The following is a 14,206-nucleotide window of genomic DNA, read 5'->3' as shown; positions in this document are numbered from 1 at the left end:
TTATCATGAGCATCATCTGTAGCCAAGCTCAATGATTTTATAAGTAGAACATATTTAAGTCAAAATCTGATATAATTATTCATGTGGTCACTCTTCAGTTTGCCTGCGATCCACTGTTTGGACAAGAACTTACCACATTTTCCAGACAAATAATAGAAGCCTAGGATATTCGCAAAGTTGGCCGCTGGAAGCACAAGAGATGGAGTTATAGTTGGCTTACACTACCTATCTATTTAGACAATACTCTTGAATTACTTATTTTTGTACTCTACAGCTCGCAGGTCATCTTCATCTTTGCTATTACCTACGAAGCTCACAACATTTCTTTTTAACCCTTGGGAATTTTAGGGCTTCCCTTGATTGCTTGATAAGCTCCTATACTTGAAACAAATTTATAGTTAGCCTCACAATAGATAGGTTAACTGTTTAATTACATTAGCAAAAGACCAGGATCTAACTAGGTATCTACTAGGCATGTCTGGCATCAGATCTCAGGGTTACATTGCAAAGTAAGATTCCCTTTCCCTTAATTGGTTACAAATTTATCATCAGCGACATCCTATTGGCTGCATGCACTTTAGCTTCAGGGGCCAATCAAACCCGATGTTTCCCGCTCTTGTCAATTAACTTTAACGTCACAAGCTGGTAGTTAGATTCTTCAACTCCATCCTCCCCCTCTCCTCAGAGTATCAACAAGACTGGCCGCTGGAAGCATAATAGACGAAATTAATAGGTAAGTTTATGTTATTCACATCAGATTTCTTAGGCTGTTCATTTTTTACTCTAAAGCTTAGAGGCTAACTTTTCTACTATCAACCAGCCGACATCGCACCCCGTCTCAATAACTATAGCCAGACCGTTACATATCAGCCATCTACCGGTTATGGCAGCCCCTTCCATTGCAGCAGTCGAGATGCTGCCTCGATTTCTTCTTCCCCGCCTAAGCTGGGCACCGCTCTCAGTCTCACGAGCAGCCCGGCCGTTCGCCTCGATCTCAACCCCTTCTGCCGATCAACGTCAATCCCGAATCGTTAGCCCTGTCACCAAAAGGGCTTTCCATGCAACAGTCCCCAGGCAACGAGACCACCACTTTGATACACTCAAGTTTGTGAAGCGGTTACAAGGCGAAGGATTTACAGAGGAGCAATCAGCTGCTATGATGAAGGTGCTGAACGACGCTATTGAGGAGAGGTACGCATTGAAATCACGAAATTTGTAATCAATAACAATACTGACCTACCGTTAAGTATTCAAAATCTCACACGGACAATGGTCCTCCGTGAAGATGCCGCCAAAGCAACATACACCCAAAAGGTCGATTTTGCCAAGCTACGTTCCGAAATTCTTTCAGCCGACTCGACAGAATCCAACACAACACGCACCGCACACGAGCGAGTGACAAATGACATTGCGAAGCTTAGCAACCGACTTCGAGACGAAATTAGCCGTACGCAGGCCAGTGTCCGCCTCGATCTTAGCCTGGAGAAGGGCCGTATCCGAGAAGAAGCTGTGGGACAGGAGCTTAAGATCAAGGAGACAGAGGCAAAGATCGAGCAGGAGGTCGCAGCTCTGCGGGAGAAACTGGAGCAGGTCAAATTTCAGTCGCTGCAGTGGTTGATGGGTGTGTGCACAGGTTTTGCGGCGTTGTTGCTTGGTGCTTGGCGATTGCTCATGTAAGTGCTTTTGGTGCAGCATATTACGGGCTGTGGTATGCCGGAGCTGTATATACATTGCTTATGGGTTCTTTTGTTTTTCGTTCTCTAAGTCGAGGCCAAAGCCCTGTCAATACACTCAAGATTATAAACTATAGTATTCATGCCGATCTTACCTGTTGTTTCATCCATGCCGATACCCAGACCCTGATGCGTATGATACGGCTTGACAAGGACGGAGTTGGACTACTTGGAGACTCTATCTATTTTCGTATCCTAGAACCTAAAGGCCGACTTTTCTGTTATCCAGTATTAAGGGACTTCAAATGACGCCTTCCGAGAACCCCACCCCCACTTCAACCCCGCCATGATCTGGCGGTTAGTCTAATCAATCTGGTTATCGAACTTCGGCATGAAAGCCGACGACTTGTTATATAACCCGGAGGACAACTCTTTACAATAAAGATCACCAAGAAAAAGAACTATACAGCATTGTTCTTCAAACACTCATTTCACGTCCTAATCACCACTCAAGAATTGCCCAAAATGACACACAAGTCCAAGGTTCTCTTCCTGGGCAACACCAGGCAGTAAGCTCCCTATGAAGTCTATAATTTTCGTGATATTATTCTATTATGCTTATAACTTAGTTAGAGCTCAAGAGGAGTTCGACTCGCTCTCTGAGATTGTAGAGGCCATCTGGCCCAAATCAACAGATCGAGCTGGTTTCTTAGAGGAGAGCAAATCTGGCGCCTTTGACGGAATTGAGGCTATCTACCGCACAAACAAGACTTATACCACCGCTGGCATGTTTGATGCCGAGTTACTCGATAATCTGCCCAAGACACTAAAGTTTATCTGTCACAACGGTACGGTCCGACTAATCATTTCAGACTACATATAGTACATGTTGACTAATTCTTTCAGGCGCTGGATATGATCAAATTCATATCCCAGAGTGTACTTCTCGTGGTATCCGTGTTTCCAACACGCCAACAGCTGTGGATGATGCAACGGCTGATATAACCATCTTCCTTCTCATCGGTGCTTTGAGAAATCTCTCGTCTAGCATCTTCACTCTTCGTGAAGGCACTTGGCGTGGCAACCCTGCTCCTCCACTAGGCCATGATCCCCAAGGCAAGGTGCTGGGTATCCTAGGAATGGGTGGTATAGGTCGTAATGTCGCCCGCAAAGCTCGTGCTTTTGGCATGATCGTCAAGTACTATAACCGTAGCCGTTTAGCTCCAGAACTTGAAGGCGAGGCTGAGTATGTTGACTTTGAGACCCTTCTCAAAGAAAGCGATGTGTTGAGTCTCAACCTACCCCTGAACGTAAGTCAACTCAAGAGTTCCGCATCCTCAACCAAATATATTGACCTTTAATAGCCCAAGACACGACATACAATCGCGAAGCCTCAGTTCGATATTATGAAGCGCGGTGTTGTCATTGTCAATACCGCCCGCGGAGCTGTAATGGATGAAGCCGCTCTTGTTGATGCCCTTGAGTCAGGACAAGTTGCCAGCGCCGGACTCGACGTTTTCGAGAATGAGCCTGAGGTCCATCCAAGTTTGGTGAGTAACAAAAACGTACTGCTTGTCCCGCATATGGGAACTTGGACAGTGGAAACCGAAAGGGCAATGGCGGCCTGGGCTTTTGACAATATTCGTCTAGCGGTGACAGAGGGAAAGCTGAAGAGTATCGTGCCAGAGCAGAATGATATATAATAGATAGACTTAAGTCTTCATCTAGTTAGTATAGAGATCCGATAGATCAAAAGCACCAATTCCTCCAATGAATTTCGTCTATGGCGGAGGGCTTTCCCATTCACCAACCCATAGATATGGCTTGTGTTAGAGCTAAAAATCAGCTGCGAGGTAGCCAGTCAACAGCCTCAAGTTTGTAGACAGCGACGTCAACATGTATCAAAGCGACCAAAAGAATAATCACAATCAAGACAAAGATTTAAAACATTCCCGTAGACGAACATCACAACAAACAAAATATTAGAGGAAGAAAATCTCTTTTGAATTTCTACTCTATCCTGGCCACGGTTGACGGGCCTACCTTTATCGAGGTACCATTCCTTCCATCCCTATGGGGGAGGTCTCGTCTTGGTCATATCCATCCATATTCATTCCATTCATCATCCGTTTTTATATCTCGAAGGGGGGAATCATGATTAGCAAAAAAGCCAACGCCATTTTGTTGAAAAAGCAAAGATCTTTTTGCCCCTCCCTGCACCCTGCGAGGAGTCTTCTCGTCGGTATGAGAGGAGAAGTAAACCCAAATAAGCAGAAACAAAGAAGAGAAGAGTAAAAAAATCAGAAAACCGCAGATGTCCTAGTAACTCTCCCGACCCATATGCCATGCAAGTTCATGCTGTTGAAACTAGAATTTTGCCGATTGTCATGTCGACAGAAGAGGGAAAGTTCGTCACACGTAGGAGTCCAGTTGAAGGATCCTTGGGTATTGATTATGCGCTTAGTAGCGGTAGATGTCGGCCTTGAAGGGACCCTCGACGGTCAAGCCGAGGTACTCAGCCTGGACGTTGCTGAGGGTGGAGAGCTCAGCCTGGCAGTGGTCAAGGTGGAGACGGGCGACCTCCTCGTCGAGGATCTTGGGGAGGACGTAGACACCAACGTCGAGCTTGTCGGTCTTGGCGAACTCGACGTACTTCTCACCCCAAGACTTGTCAGCGGCCTTGTAAAGCATGATCTGAGCAAGGACCTGGTTGGTGAAAGAGCAGGACATGACGAAAGAAGAGTGGCCAGTAGCACAGCCAAGGTTGACGAGACGGCCCTCAGCAAGGAGGATGATGTGGCGGCCGCTGGGCATGAGGAAGCGGTCGACCTGGGGCTTGATGTTCTGAACAGAGGTGGCGTTCTTCTTGAGCCAAGCAACGTCGATCTCGATATCGAAGTGGCCAATGTTGCAAACAATGGCATCGTTGGGCATAGCCTCGAAGTGCTCGCCAGTGAGGATGTCACGGCATCCAGTGGTGGTGACGAAGATCTGACCGAACTTGGCAGCCTTCTCCATGGTGGTGACTTGGTAACCGGCCATAGCAGCCTGGAGAGCGTTGATGGGGTCAATCTCGGTGACAATGACGCGAGCACCCATGCCGTGGAGGGCCATAGCACAACCCTTACCGACATCACCGAAACCGGCAACGACAGCGACCTTGCCAGCAATCATGACATCGGTAGCACGCTTGATACCGTCAACAAGGGACTCACGGCAGCCGTAAAGGTTGTCGAACTTGGACTTGGTGACGGAGTCGTTGACGTTGATGGCGGGGACAAGGAGCTTGTTGTCACGGAGCATGCGGTAGAGGTGGTGGACACCGGTGGTGGTCTCCTCGGAGACACCGAAGCAGTCCTTGAGCATCTCAGGGTACTTCTGGTGGACAAGGGTGGTCAGGTCACCACCGTCGTCGAGGATGAGGTTGAGCTTCTTGTTGTCCTTGAAGGCAGTAAGCTGCTGCTCGAGGCACCAGTTGTACTCCTCATCGGTCTCACCCTTCCAGGCGAAGACGGGAAAACCGGCGGCGGCAATGGCAGCGGCGGCGTGGTCCTGGGTGGAGAAGATGTTGCAGCTGGTCCAGGTAACCTCAGCACCGAGAGCAGTGAGGGTCTCGATGAGGACGGCGGTCTGGATGGTCATGTGAAGGCAACCAGCGATGCGGGCACCGGCGAGAGGCTGGTCGGCAGCATACTTGGCTCGGGTCTGCATGAGACCGGGCATCTCGTTCTCAGCGAGCTCGATCTCCTTGCGGCCAAAGGCGGCAAGAGAAAGGTCAGCGACCTTGAACTTGTGGGCGGGAGCAGACATAATGGATGAGGTGGAGGAGAGGATGAAGGGATTGATGAGAAGAGAGAATAGAGGAAGAGGAAGAGAAAGAAAAAAGTGAAAGGGAAGAGGAGGAATATGTAGGTTGAAGAAGTCTTAGCAGATGGAAGACCAGACAACGAGATAACTTGGGGCGGGGCAGAAAGACGACTGCTATGGGCTGAGAGTCGATGGAGGGGGAGGGGGTTTGCAAGGGTCGGTGGGGCTGTTTACGCGGGCGGTGAGAAACATGGACGGCAAAATGAGGGGCAGAATTTTCTGCTGCCATTGAGAGGGAGCAATTTTTGAGGCGGGGCAACAAATACTTTTAAACGGGTGGTCGGTTGGCGCCTCAACAGGTACCCGAGTGGATCTCAGGGACTCGGTGTCCCCTAATAAGAATCCACATTGGAGAGAAAAAATGAAAGAGATGGGAGGAGCTTTCTCATCGTGGGAAAGCCTAGGAAGCTCATCCAAGTCGGATCTTGGTACGAATACGGACAGGATCCGTAGACAACCACGTTGATTTTTCTCGTTCAACGAGTGGGCAAAACCACACTAGACTATTTTCCGTTCAAGATTTACCCGCCTACCTTGTCAATTGAAACCTCTGAGCTGTCCGTGTCTTGTCTTGTCTTGCCTCACAATTGTTTACTACCCTTTACTTACCGTGCGTACCATGCAGTGCAGTGCTGACCCTTGATATTCCCCGCTCGGAAGCCGAGGACCGCTTCACGCGAATACTACGGGTCATTGATCGTCCTGCAAGATACAGACCGACCTCCCAGACTAGTCCCGAGTGCAGTGGTCAGAGATGCTTGGGAATATTAGCTTATTGTTGTTGTGGTCTACCAGCAATGATACCCCAGTGACAGAAGCATCACTCCACAATACATGTAGTTGCAGTACAATGAAGAATATGTCTCATATAAACTGAAACTGTTCTGATATACCCAATAGCCTAACACAAATGTCTTAGAAATGCAACAATAAATCGTAACCATACATATACTTCTTTAAACGTTAAGATTGATCAAGACTCTCACTTGGAGAGCTCGGTTTGCAAGCGCTATCTACGAAGCCGAGTTTGTGGATCAAGGCTACAGTCGTGTCCTTCTCTTTATGGCTTTTCAACAACGTCACCATCGTCAACGTCAGGCTGGCCCATCATGTACTCATCAAGTGCTCCTCTCTTTCTCAACGCTTTAAAATCTAGACCAGCACTCGATATTATTCCACGTTGTCCGGAACGCCGCCTATGCAAACCATCACTGAGCGTCTCGTTTTCTTGAATTTCTTCGAGACTTTTTGAACCCCGTCTCATCCATTCTCCATCTATTTGGGCATCAAGTCCTCCCGCACAGCGAACATCTTGGCACTGACGTTGGCTGTGAATCCATCCACCTGCTTGCTGTATTGCTCCACCTGCTTGGCGTTCAACATACCCTCCAGTCGGCTGGGCTCCTGAGGAAGCTTGAACAGTCGTTGCCACTCGTCCTCGGGAAGAGGCTCCTGCTTGGCAGCAACACGCTGAGCGTTCTCATTCTTGCGCTTGGTCTGCCATTGTGTGATCTTGGTCTGCTCACGGGCGAGTTGGCGCTGGTAGTATTGGAAGTTGTTGAGGTCGGTGTAGTGCGACTCAATGCTCTCGAGGAGGAGATCGCAGGTCTTCTCGAGGAAGGGGTCGATCGCAAGGTCGAGGTTGTCGATCGAGGGGTACAGAGGGGGCTCGAGAGCGTTGCGGTGGAGGTCATCGAGCGATGTGGGCTGCTCGATAGCACCCTTGGCGGGAGCGGAGGGGATCTGGTGGAGGAAAGTTGTGAGGAGGTGAGAGTTGTGGACGCTGACAGAGACCTCGCTGAGGATGTCCTTGAAGCTGAGCTTGGACTTTTGCAAGCTAGTCTTTGTTAGCATCTTTATCACCATCAGCAGTATATGGCATCCTACCTCTCAGTTGTGAACTTGCCCTCCTTATAGGCACTCATAAAAGTAGGAGACAGACGGAAGGCTCGGAAGGTCAAGTTGCCCTGGGAACTCTTGCTGGCATCGTAAACGAGGGCGACGGCGTTCTCGTTGGTGCTTTGGTAGTGAAACTGGTTCTCGACGAAGTTCATGTTGACAAAGTTGCCCATGGTGGCACTTGTGTACCAACCAACGTTGTTGGCATCGACGTTGACCTCCTTGAGGTGTCGGATCATCTCGTTTTGGTAGGCAATGTTCTTCTGCTGTCGGGGAGCAGCAGCGGCGAGCTGCGAGGCATCGCTCTGGTGGCCATCGGTGGTGGTGGGGTCGACGGTAGGGAAAGGGAAGGTGTTGGTGACTTCAAGAAGGCCTTCACTCTCCATTCCAACAATAGCTCCAGTCGCAACAGAAGGGAAAGCCGAAGAGCAGTGCTTGGCGATCTTCATAATAACCTATAGACACCACGAACTGAGGTCAGTCCTCCTACTCCTACTTCAAGAGGGGGTCTCGAAAGGTGGGGCATGTTCAACTCACCAGAGCCTCGACTTGGACGGCCTGGAAAGGCGCAGTAGCAGGCGCATCGTTCTGAGCGTCCGCCATCTTGACAAAAATTCGAGAGGAGATATTCACGGGGCCGCGAGAGACGGAGAGAGGTTCGGCACTATGATCGCGAAAAGGGCGGGTGGTGTTGCAAGGCCTCGGGACTCTGAAGGTGGGAATATCGAAACTTTTCGTGTACTCATTTGTGGGTGTTGTGGGATGCGGAGGCGGTGAAGTACGGCAGATTATATATCCCGTGCTTGAACGATGCAGAGCCGAACGACTACCTCCATTTATCACCAACAGACAGAATGCGTGCAACAGTGATGCAATGCGTTTTCTGCAATCAAAATATTCAATATTATGCGCAATTATTTGTCTATTGGATTTGATGTTTTCTTGCTCACGCGAGTCTGGACATGCTACGTTCTGTTCTACGGCGCATGTCTCTATGCTTAACTTTCGATGCAATTCACGTTGACTTGGAACCAGTTTGTGGAAGCGCCCTCTTTATCTTTCTTGAGCCGTCTACTATCTAGATTTCTACCAATATCCAATCAATGTTTCTTTTTTAATAAACGCCGTTCACCTTTTACTCGTTCCGTCCCATATTCCCAAACTTAGTGCCCGCATCTTGAAGCATAACCCTTTTCTAAACCTTTTCAAGATATTCCCAAACGCCTCATAAGGATCAAGCAAAAAATTGGAGAGGTTACTCTCAGCCTTATGCTGAATCCTCCCATGGGATAATTTCCCAGTCTTCAACATTATCTCGGATGATGAGTCGATGCTGATCGATCTTCCAGAACGCATACATGGACCGCGTTGCTCCTGCAGCTTTTCGATGAGCTGGGCCAGTGCCGCCCTTCTTTGCATCTTCTCGAGATCGCCAGATGCAGGTTGCCAAGTTGGCCAATACTGAGTCAGGCTCACCGAACCAGTACCTGTTCATGTCAATATGCAAGACTCGTGAAACACAAGGTTCTTCAACTCACTTTAGGAAGCCACCACTTGCAACGGCCTCAGCATGGGCTCCTTTGTCGAGACGGCCAAGATCGGCATACTCAGTTGTTTCCTTGATCCGTGAACGGAATGCCACGATGTAGAACGATGTCTCCTTGAAACCCTTGCCAGACTCGAGAGCAAGGCGGCTCACTTCTTCTATCACTTCTGGCCAGTTGAAGGATTCCGTGTATGGCGCGGTCGCATAATCTTCGCGCAGAGCCCGAAATTTTCCCAGGGCTTTTGCGAGGATTTTGTTCTCATTATCGAGGGTTTCGAGATCGAGCAAATGTTCCTGCTCAGTATATGGCGATTGTACGAGGTATCGATCCGAAGGAGCCAGGGTCGAGGTAATCTCTCTTACGTCGACTTGCGCAACAGTCTTTGAGAAGATGTCCAGAGCTGCACCAGGTGCCGTTTGAATATCGACATTTGCCATCGTGGCTTCTGTGAGAGCAGAAAACTTGATATTTAATCGTATCTTTGATGTCAATCAGTCAGTATCAACGCTGTCTGACTGGTACTGCTTTTTGTTATAGACAATGGCAGATTTCGAGGGGTAGACTATTGACAACTACGAATCAAGACGACAAAACCACAACAGCGAGCCATCGGCCTTTTTATCTTCATAAAGACTCATTCCTCAGCATGTTAGGCCATCAAGCCGTAAATAACGTGCTAAATGACACCATCCGGAGGAGACGACGACGAAGTGGTACATGTGGGTCGGTCAAGACTCTCACAGGGACTTTCTGCCAATGCCGACATGTTAGTGCGAGAGGCCGGTCATCTCGAAACATAGCATTGATCGATCCAGACCAGTGAGAATCGTTGCCTCGAGTCAGCCAGGTGTTCTATTTGTAGCATGGAAAGATTCTACGGCTCAGTCTGTGGCTGTGGAAGACAAGGAAACAAGCTCAAAACTTCCAAGTAGACAAGGTTTGAAGAGCGTTTTCGTCTTCAGCCTTTAACATCATTGGACCCTTGAATTGGGCACATGTATCAATGGTGACATTCGGGAAGTCGCTTGTTTAAGCAGCGGCACTTGAAAGAGTCAGTTCCTCACCGCCATACACATACACCAATAACTTTTCGCCGAAATATTAGCATCTGCTAGGAGAATGCGAGGTCGGAGCATAGGTACAAACAAATATACTTTTGTGTAACAAGGGGTGTTCAACTGACAAAAAAAATGTCCGCCACTAGTGCAAGCCAAGACTCAGTGACAGTAACAGTTGGCGCTAAAGTTGCGGTACTTTGTCCAGCTCTTGAGTTTCCTGCTGTAGTTACATTAGTAGTTGTTGAGGTTAACATAAGTCACAAGAACATCTTGAATATGACTGTTGCTTACACGGATGAGTTCATATGACCATAAATTCATTGTATTCCAACCTGTATTAGAATAGTTCATGATTAAACTCTATGTGTTCCTGGCTATGTCACATATGTAATCCGGGGAAGGCGTCAGAAGCCACAAGGATGTCGACATAGGGTCTACGATTTTCTTTGTTGATCCCTTCGCAGTGCATTGAAATATCAGCGGTGTAATTTGTAAGACTCATGTCATTTAAGCGTGTTACACCTGGTTTCCTCATACTTGGCTGAATTGAAATATGATTTTTAAATTAATTGTCTAATTGGTCCGATCCTGACTTACATCTTCCCCTTCATAGCGCAGCATCATCCTCGGTATCTGGTTTCCCTCTTCTCAGCCAGACCTTAGCCATCTCGTAAGATCCCAAGTATAGTCCACTTCCCAACATCGTCCATGATGACCGCAGAGCAGCACCCCTGAAGAAGCCTCGAACACCTCTTTCCTGGTATACCTCCTTGGACACGGTCCATGCTCCCTTCTTTGGGCGTTTCCCCTCCATCTTAGCAGCAACTTCACCCTGGCCCCGTGTCGAACTTTCGTTCTGATTACCGGCACTCAACATCATCCGCGTCTTGACAACGTCGCTTGGTGTGGTTATGAAAGCTGCCACTGATCCTGCGCTTCCTGCGCTTAGGCCTGTCACCAGTCCTGTCTCAATTAATCCTGGGTCTGAACTACCAGGTCCTTTAGAAGTCCAGTATGTTGAACGTACGTGCTCAAAAATGGGGAACTGAAGAGCTGTGAAAGGTAAATTTCGTGCAACGAGTGCTGTGTAGCCAGTAAACAGACGTCGGGATGCACCGTCACCGGCCAGCTGACGGAAAGCCTGTAGCGATGTTGATGATCCAGACTTTGAGGCCCCATGGCTGTCATTCTGTAGCATTTGTGCATTCTGCTTGATGACTTCTGCTGGTGCGAGTATCAAGCAGGATGCCATTTCTGCAAATCCTGAAGCTGCTGAGTGGACCAAGGGTTGCGGTAGTGGTGTCGCATTACCGATTGCTTTTTTCGCGCTCTCATATGTTGAGAAGAACACACCAGCTGTAATCTGTATAAGCCGAGCTGATCATCATATCCGTTGGTTCGTGACATACCTGCTGGAAGAGTAGCCAATACTACACTTCCAATGCCTTGGTAAAGCCCTCTTATAGCCCATACATTCTTCGAACTCCCTGAATATGTCTTGATATAATCTTGACTCTGCATACGAGTCTTGATAGTATCAAGAGGGTAGACCAAGACGTCTACTGTAAATGCTGCAATAGCACCGGCCTAGTTAACAGTGTCAGTAGAGCTGTAAAAGTAGAGGAGCATTCAATACCATACTATATAGATGTCCGTCATACTTGATGCTCAAATTCGGTATTGAACTTGAAATATTGTAGCACAGAGTTGTGCCAACTTTTGTGTTAAGTCTTATTACACCATGAGTTGGTGATGTCATGATCATGATTGCACCCCATTTAATCTACCCTGGAGTTCACAACCTGAATATACCTTCTACGAAAAAAGATAAATTAATATAGAGCGTTAGTTCAATATATTGTGTATTGATCTAGAGCTAATTTTGTGCTTTAGGAAGTTATCTTTTTTTTTCTGGTTGTGTATCAGTATAAAACCCTATGTATGCAACATAGGAGTTTCATATCACACAACTCAAGAAGTATTTTAACGTAATAAACAGAAGGAAGAGAAGAATCCTAAAACACAAACTACTTTTAATTAAGAATGTATGTGACCCCTTTTAATTGCGCCCGGTCCATATACAATCCCATGATTCAAGCAAGCCATAGCGCTTCCTCTGCCGTCTATGTGACCGACTTAAAGACTCCAAACTTCCCAAGTTAAACCAAATGCTTGCGTTCCCATCTTTATATGTCGTACTCTGCTCTATCATGAAACTGCGCCGTAAAACAAAATTGACAAAGTAAATCATAGCTTGCTCTTTGGAGCAGGGGCAATCTCGTTGACCACCGCTACCACCACACAAATATCGTCAACTTTGCCTCCGTGCCAGTTCTCATTGGGATAATATTTGTGAACTTCTTTGGCAAATGGGCCGTCGACCTTGGTGTTGATGCTGGCGCGCTTGGCAGCTGTTACAAGTTCGGTAGCGAGTGCACTCTGAAGTGTTACTGTTCGCTTGCCCTCAGAGTTATCGGGTAGCTCGACCAGGGGTTCCAAAGACTCTGCCACACCAACACCACCAGGTTCGGTCATTACCCAGGCCCCGGAAGAAACCAAGACCCGACTAGCGATGCGGAGTATATCTTGGTTGAATAGGTTGTCCAAAACACCGTCGGTCGCAAGGACAATTATATCGCCATGGCGGAGTGCGTGTTGGGTAACGTCAGCGTCACGGGGGAGGTCGCTTAGTTGAGCGCCACCAAAAGCTGCCATGCGAGCAGCAACACTAGGAGGTACAAGCGACAGTTGGAAAGGTGTGTTGAAGGCGTGAGTTTGGGGTTCCGAGTAAGTGTGTACACCGTTCAATCGCAGTTGCAGGAAGCCAGAATCACCCAGGTTCGCAACCTCTAAATTTCCATCTGCACCTGCAATGGCTACACATGCCGTACTTCCACCAGCGCGAAGACTGCGATCGTTGCAGATCGCATCGTATCCCTTCTGCATCAATTGTCTAGCCGTCAAGGGGGGCTCTGAGCTGGTCTGATGTTCGTGAGCAGCCAATGCCATATAGTCGCAGAATCCGTGGGAAAAGTCTGCGGGGTCAACACCAGAGTCTACCCAGCCTCCGACGCCATCAGCAACGCCAAAGGCTACTGAGCCGGAATCATTGACTCGGCTGACAAAGAAGGCATCGTGGCCAGACTCGGGACGGGCGGAAGGTCTTCGTCGGTTTTTTGGAGGCTGAATTCGATTGTATGGGTTGAAATGAAAGATGTGGCTAGAAGGATCGTATGGTCTATCTTTGGCAATAAATGACGATGCGACATGGTAAGAGAATCGAGATGTATCGGGCGAGGTGGAGTAAAGTTTCGATCGCGAGCATGAGGTCATTGCGACATGAGGTTGGGTTCGAGGTCGAGGGCCAGATTGAGTCGAAACTGAAACAATTAGAACCACGAAGATCCAGGGATCACATATATGGTGCGACTAACATTTAGCAAACGTTCGCCATGAAGCCGCAGCCAGTCGATTGCAAGGTGCGGCCATGGAGGGCTAGAAGTGGATCGTATCGAGACGAGACGAGACGATAATTGATGAGAGTATTGGCGATTTCGAGCGGGCAAACAGAGAATGTTAACAATATTAATAACCAGTCAATCCAAGAATTGATCACAGAGAAACCATCTTTGCCAAGCAAATCGTAAGAGAAAAATTCGGTGTCATATGAGAAGTGGGATCGCGAACGGAGAAACAAAGTTGTTGAGCGCCGATACACCAACTGGTTATCTAATCTTGTCCGGGGCCCCTCCAATCTTCTTTCTGTCAAAGTTTCAAGTGGAGAACCAATTCCTCGGAACAAAGACAGGGAACCAAGCACAGCCACATGCACAATTGATGGATACAGCCACTTGAGTGTCGTTCTGAAATATTTCGGAACCTCATCTCCGCAATTATTGATAACCGTTGATGATCCGAGATCGATCTCCTTGAGTCACGTGTTTTCACGAGCCCGTTCCTGTCGATTCCGAGTGTATGTGAGCCGAAGTTGACAATCGCTAATTTCTGATTGGCCAGGGTGAAGCCGCAAGTCCCAGTGTAAACTGCAATAACCGAGGAAGGTTTGCCTTCCCAATACATGACGACGAGAATCCTCTGGCCGCCACCCTTTGAGAATATCGACAATTCAGCTCTAACGGAGGGGATTGTACGGCATTTCTTC

At 48.0% G+C, this 14,206-nt stretch overlaps 7 protein-coding genes across 7 annotated transcripts; 2 read left to right on the top strand and 5 right to left on the bottom strand.

Annotated features, from left to right (window-relative positions):
* Window positions 1–883: 883 nt before the first annotated feature.
* Window positions 884–1,677, top strand: FPOAC1_008043 (uncharacterized protein; the record flags this gene model as incomplete). Its single annotated transcript, XM_044852489.1, has 2 exons — window positions 884–1,191; window positions 1,248–1,677. 2 exons carry the CDS (start codon window positions 884–886, stop codon window positions 1,675–1,677), a joined length of 738 nt encoding a protein of 245 aa, XP_044705159.1.
* Window positions 1,678–2,198: 521 nt separating this feature from the next.
* On the top strand, window positions 2,199–3,376 carry FPOAC1_008042 (uncharacterized protein; the record flags this gene model as incomplete). The annotated part of the gene is made up of 4 exons (XM_044852488.1): window positions 2,199–2,242; window positions 2,307–2,521; window positions 2,580–2,983; window positions 3,038–3,376. The coding sequence occupies 4 exons, from the start codon at window positions 2,199–2,201 to the stop codon at window positions 3,374–3,376; spliced, it is 1,002 nt and encodes a 333-aa protein (XP_044705158.1).
* Window positions 3,377–4,133: 757 nt separating this feature from the next.
* On the bottom strand, window positions 4,134–5,483 carry SAH1 (S-adenosyl-L-homocysteine hydrolase; the record flags this gene model as incomplete). The annotated part of the gene is made up of 1 exon (XM_044852487.1): window positions 4,134–5,483. The coding sequence occupies one exon, from the start codon at window positions 5,481–5,483 to the stop codon at window positions 4,134–4,136; it is 1,350 nt and encodes a 449-aa protein (XP_044705157.1).
* A 1,332-nt stretch (window positions 5,484–6,815) lies between these two features.
* On the bottom strand, window positions 6,816–8,042 carry EIF3H (Eukaryotic translation initiation factor 3 subunit H; the record flags this gene model as incomplete). Its single annotated transcript, XM_044852486.1, has 3 exons — window positions 6,816–7,377; window positions 7,428–7,894; window positions 7,977–8,042. The coding sequence occupies 3 exons, from the start codon at window positions 8,040–8,042 to the stop codon at window positions 6,816–6,818; spliced, it is 1,095 nt and encodes a 364-aa protein (XP_044705156.1).
* Window positions 8,043–8,706: 664 nt separating this feature from the next.
* On the bottom strand, window positions 8,707–9,423 carry FPOAC1_008039 (uncharacterized protein; the record flags this gene model as incomplete). Its single annotated transcript, XM_044852485.1, has 2 exons — window positions 8,707–8,926; window positions 8,978–9,423. 2 exons carry the CDS (start codon window positions 9,421–9,423, stop codon window positions 8,707–8,709), a joined length of 666 nt encoding a protein of 221 aa, XP_044705155.1.
* A 1,228-nt stretch (window positions 9,424–10,651) lies between these two features.
* FPOAC1_008038 (uncharacterized protein) lies at window positions 10,652–11,703 on the bottom strand (the record flags this gene model as incomplete). The annotated part of the gene is made up of 3 exons (XM_044852484.1): window positions 10,652–11,400; window positions 11,454–11,631; window positions 11,686–11,703. 3 exons carry the CDS (start codon window positions 11,701–11,703, stop codon window positions 10,652–10,654), a joined length of 945 nt encoding a protein of 314 aa, XP_044705154.1.
* A 588-nt stretch (window positions 11,704–12,291) lies between these two features.
* Window positions 12,292–13,533, bottom strand: FPOAC1_008037 (uncharacterized protein; the record flags this gene model as incomplete). Its single annotated transcript, XM_044852483.1, has 2 exons — window positions 12,292–13,424; window positions 13,479–13,533. 2 exons carry the CDS (start codon window positions 13,531–13,533, stop codon window positions 12,292–12,294), a joined length of 1,188 nt encoding a protein of 395 aa, XP_044705153.1.
* Between the last annotated feature and the right edge of the window lie 673 nt (window positions 13,534–14,206).

Source organism: Fusarium poae, chromosome 3 (assembly GCF_019609905.1).
Source record: "Fusarium poae strain DAOMC 252244 chromosome 3, whole genome shotgun sequence".
NCBI lineage: Eukaryota > Fungi > Ascomycota > Sordariomycetes > Hypocreales > Nectriaceae > Fusarium > Fusarium poae.
This window is presented reverse-complemented; position numbering and strand designations above follow the sequence as displayed.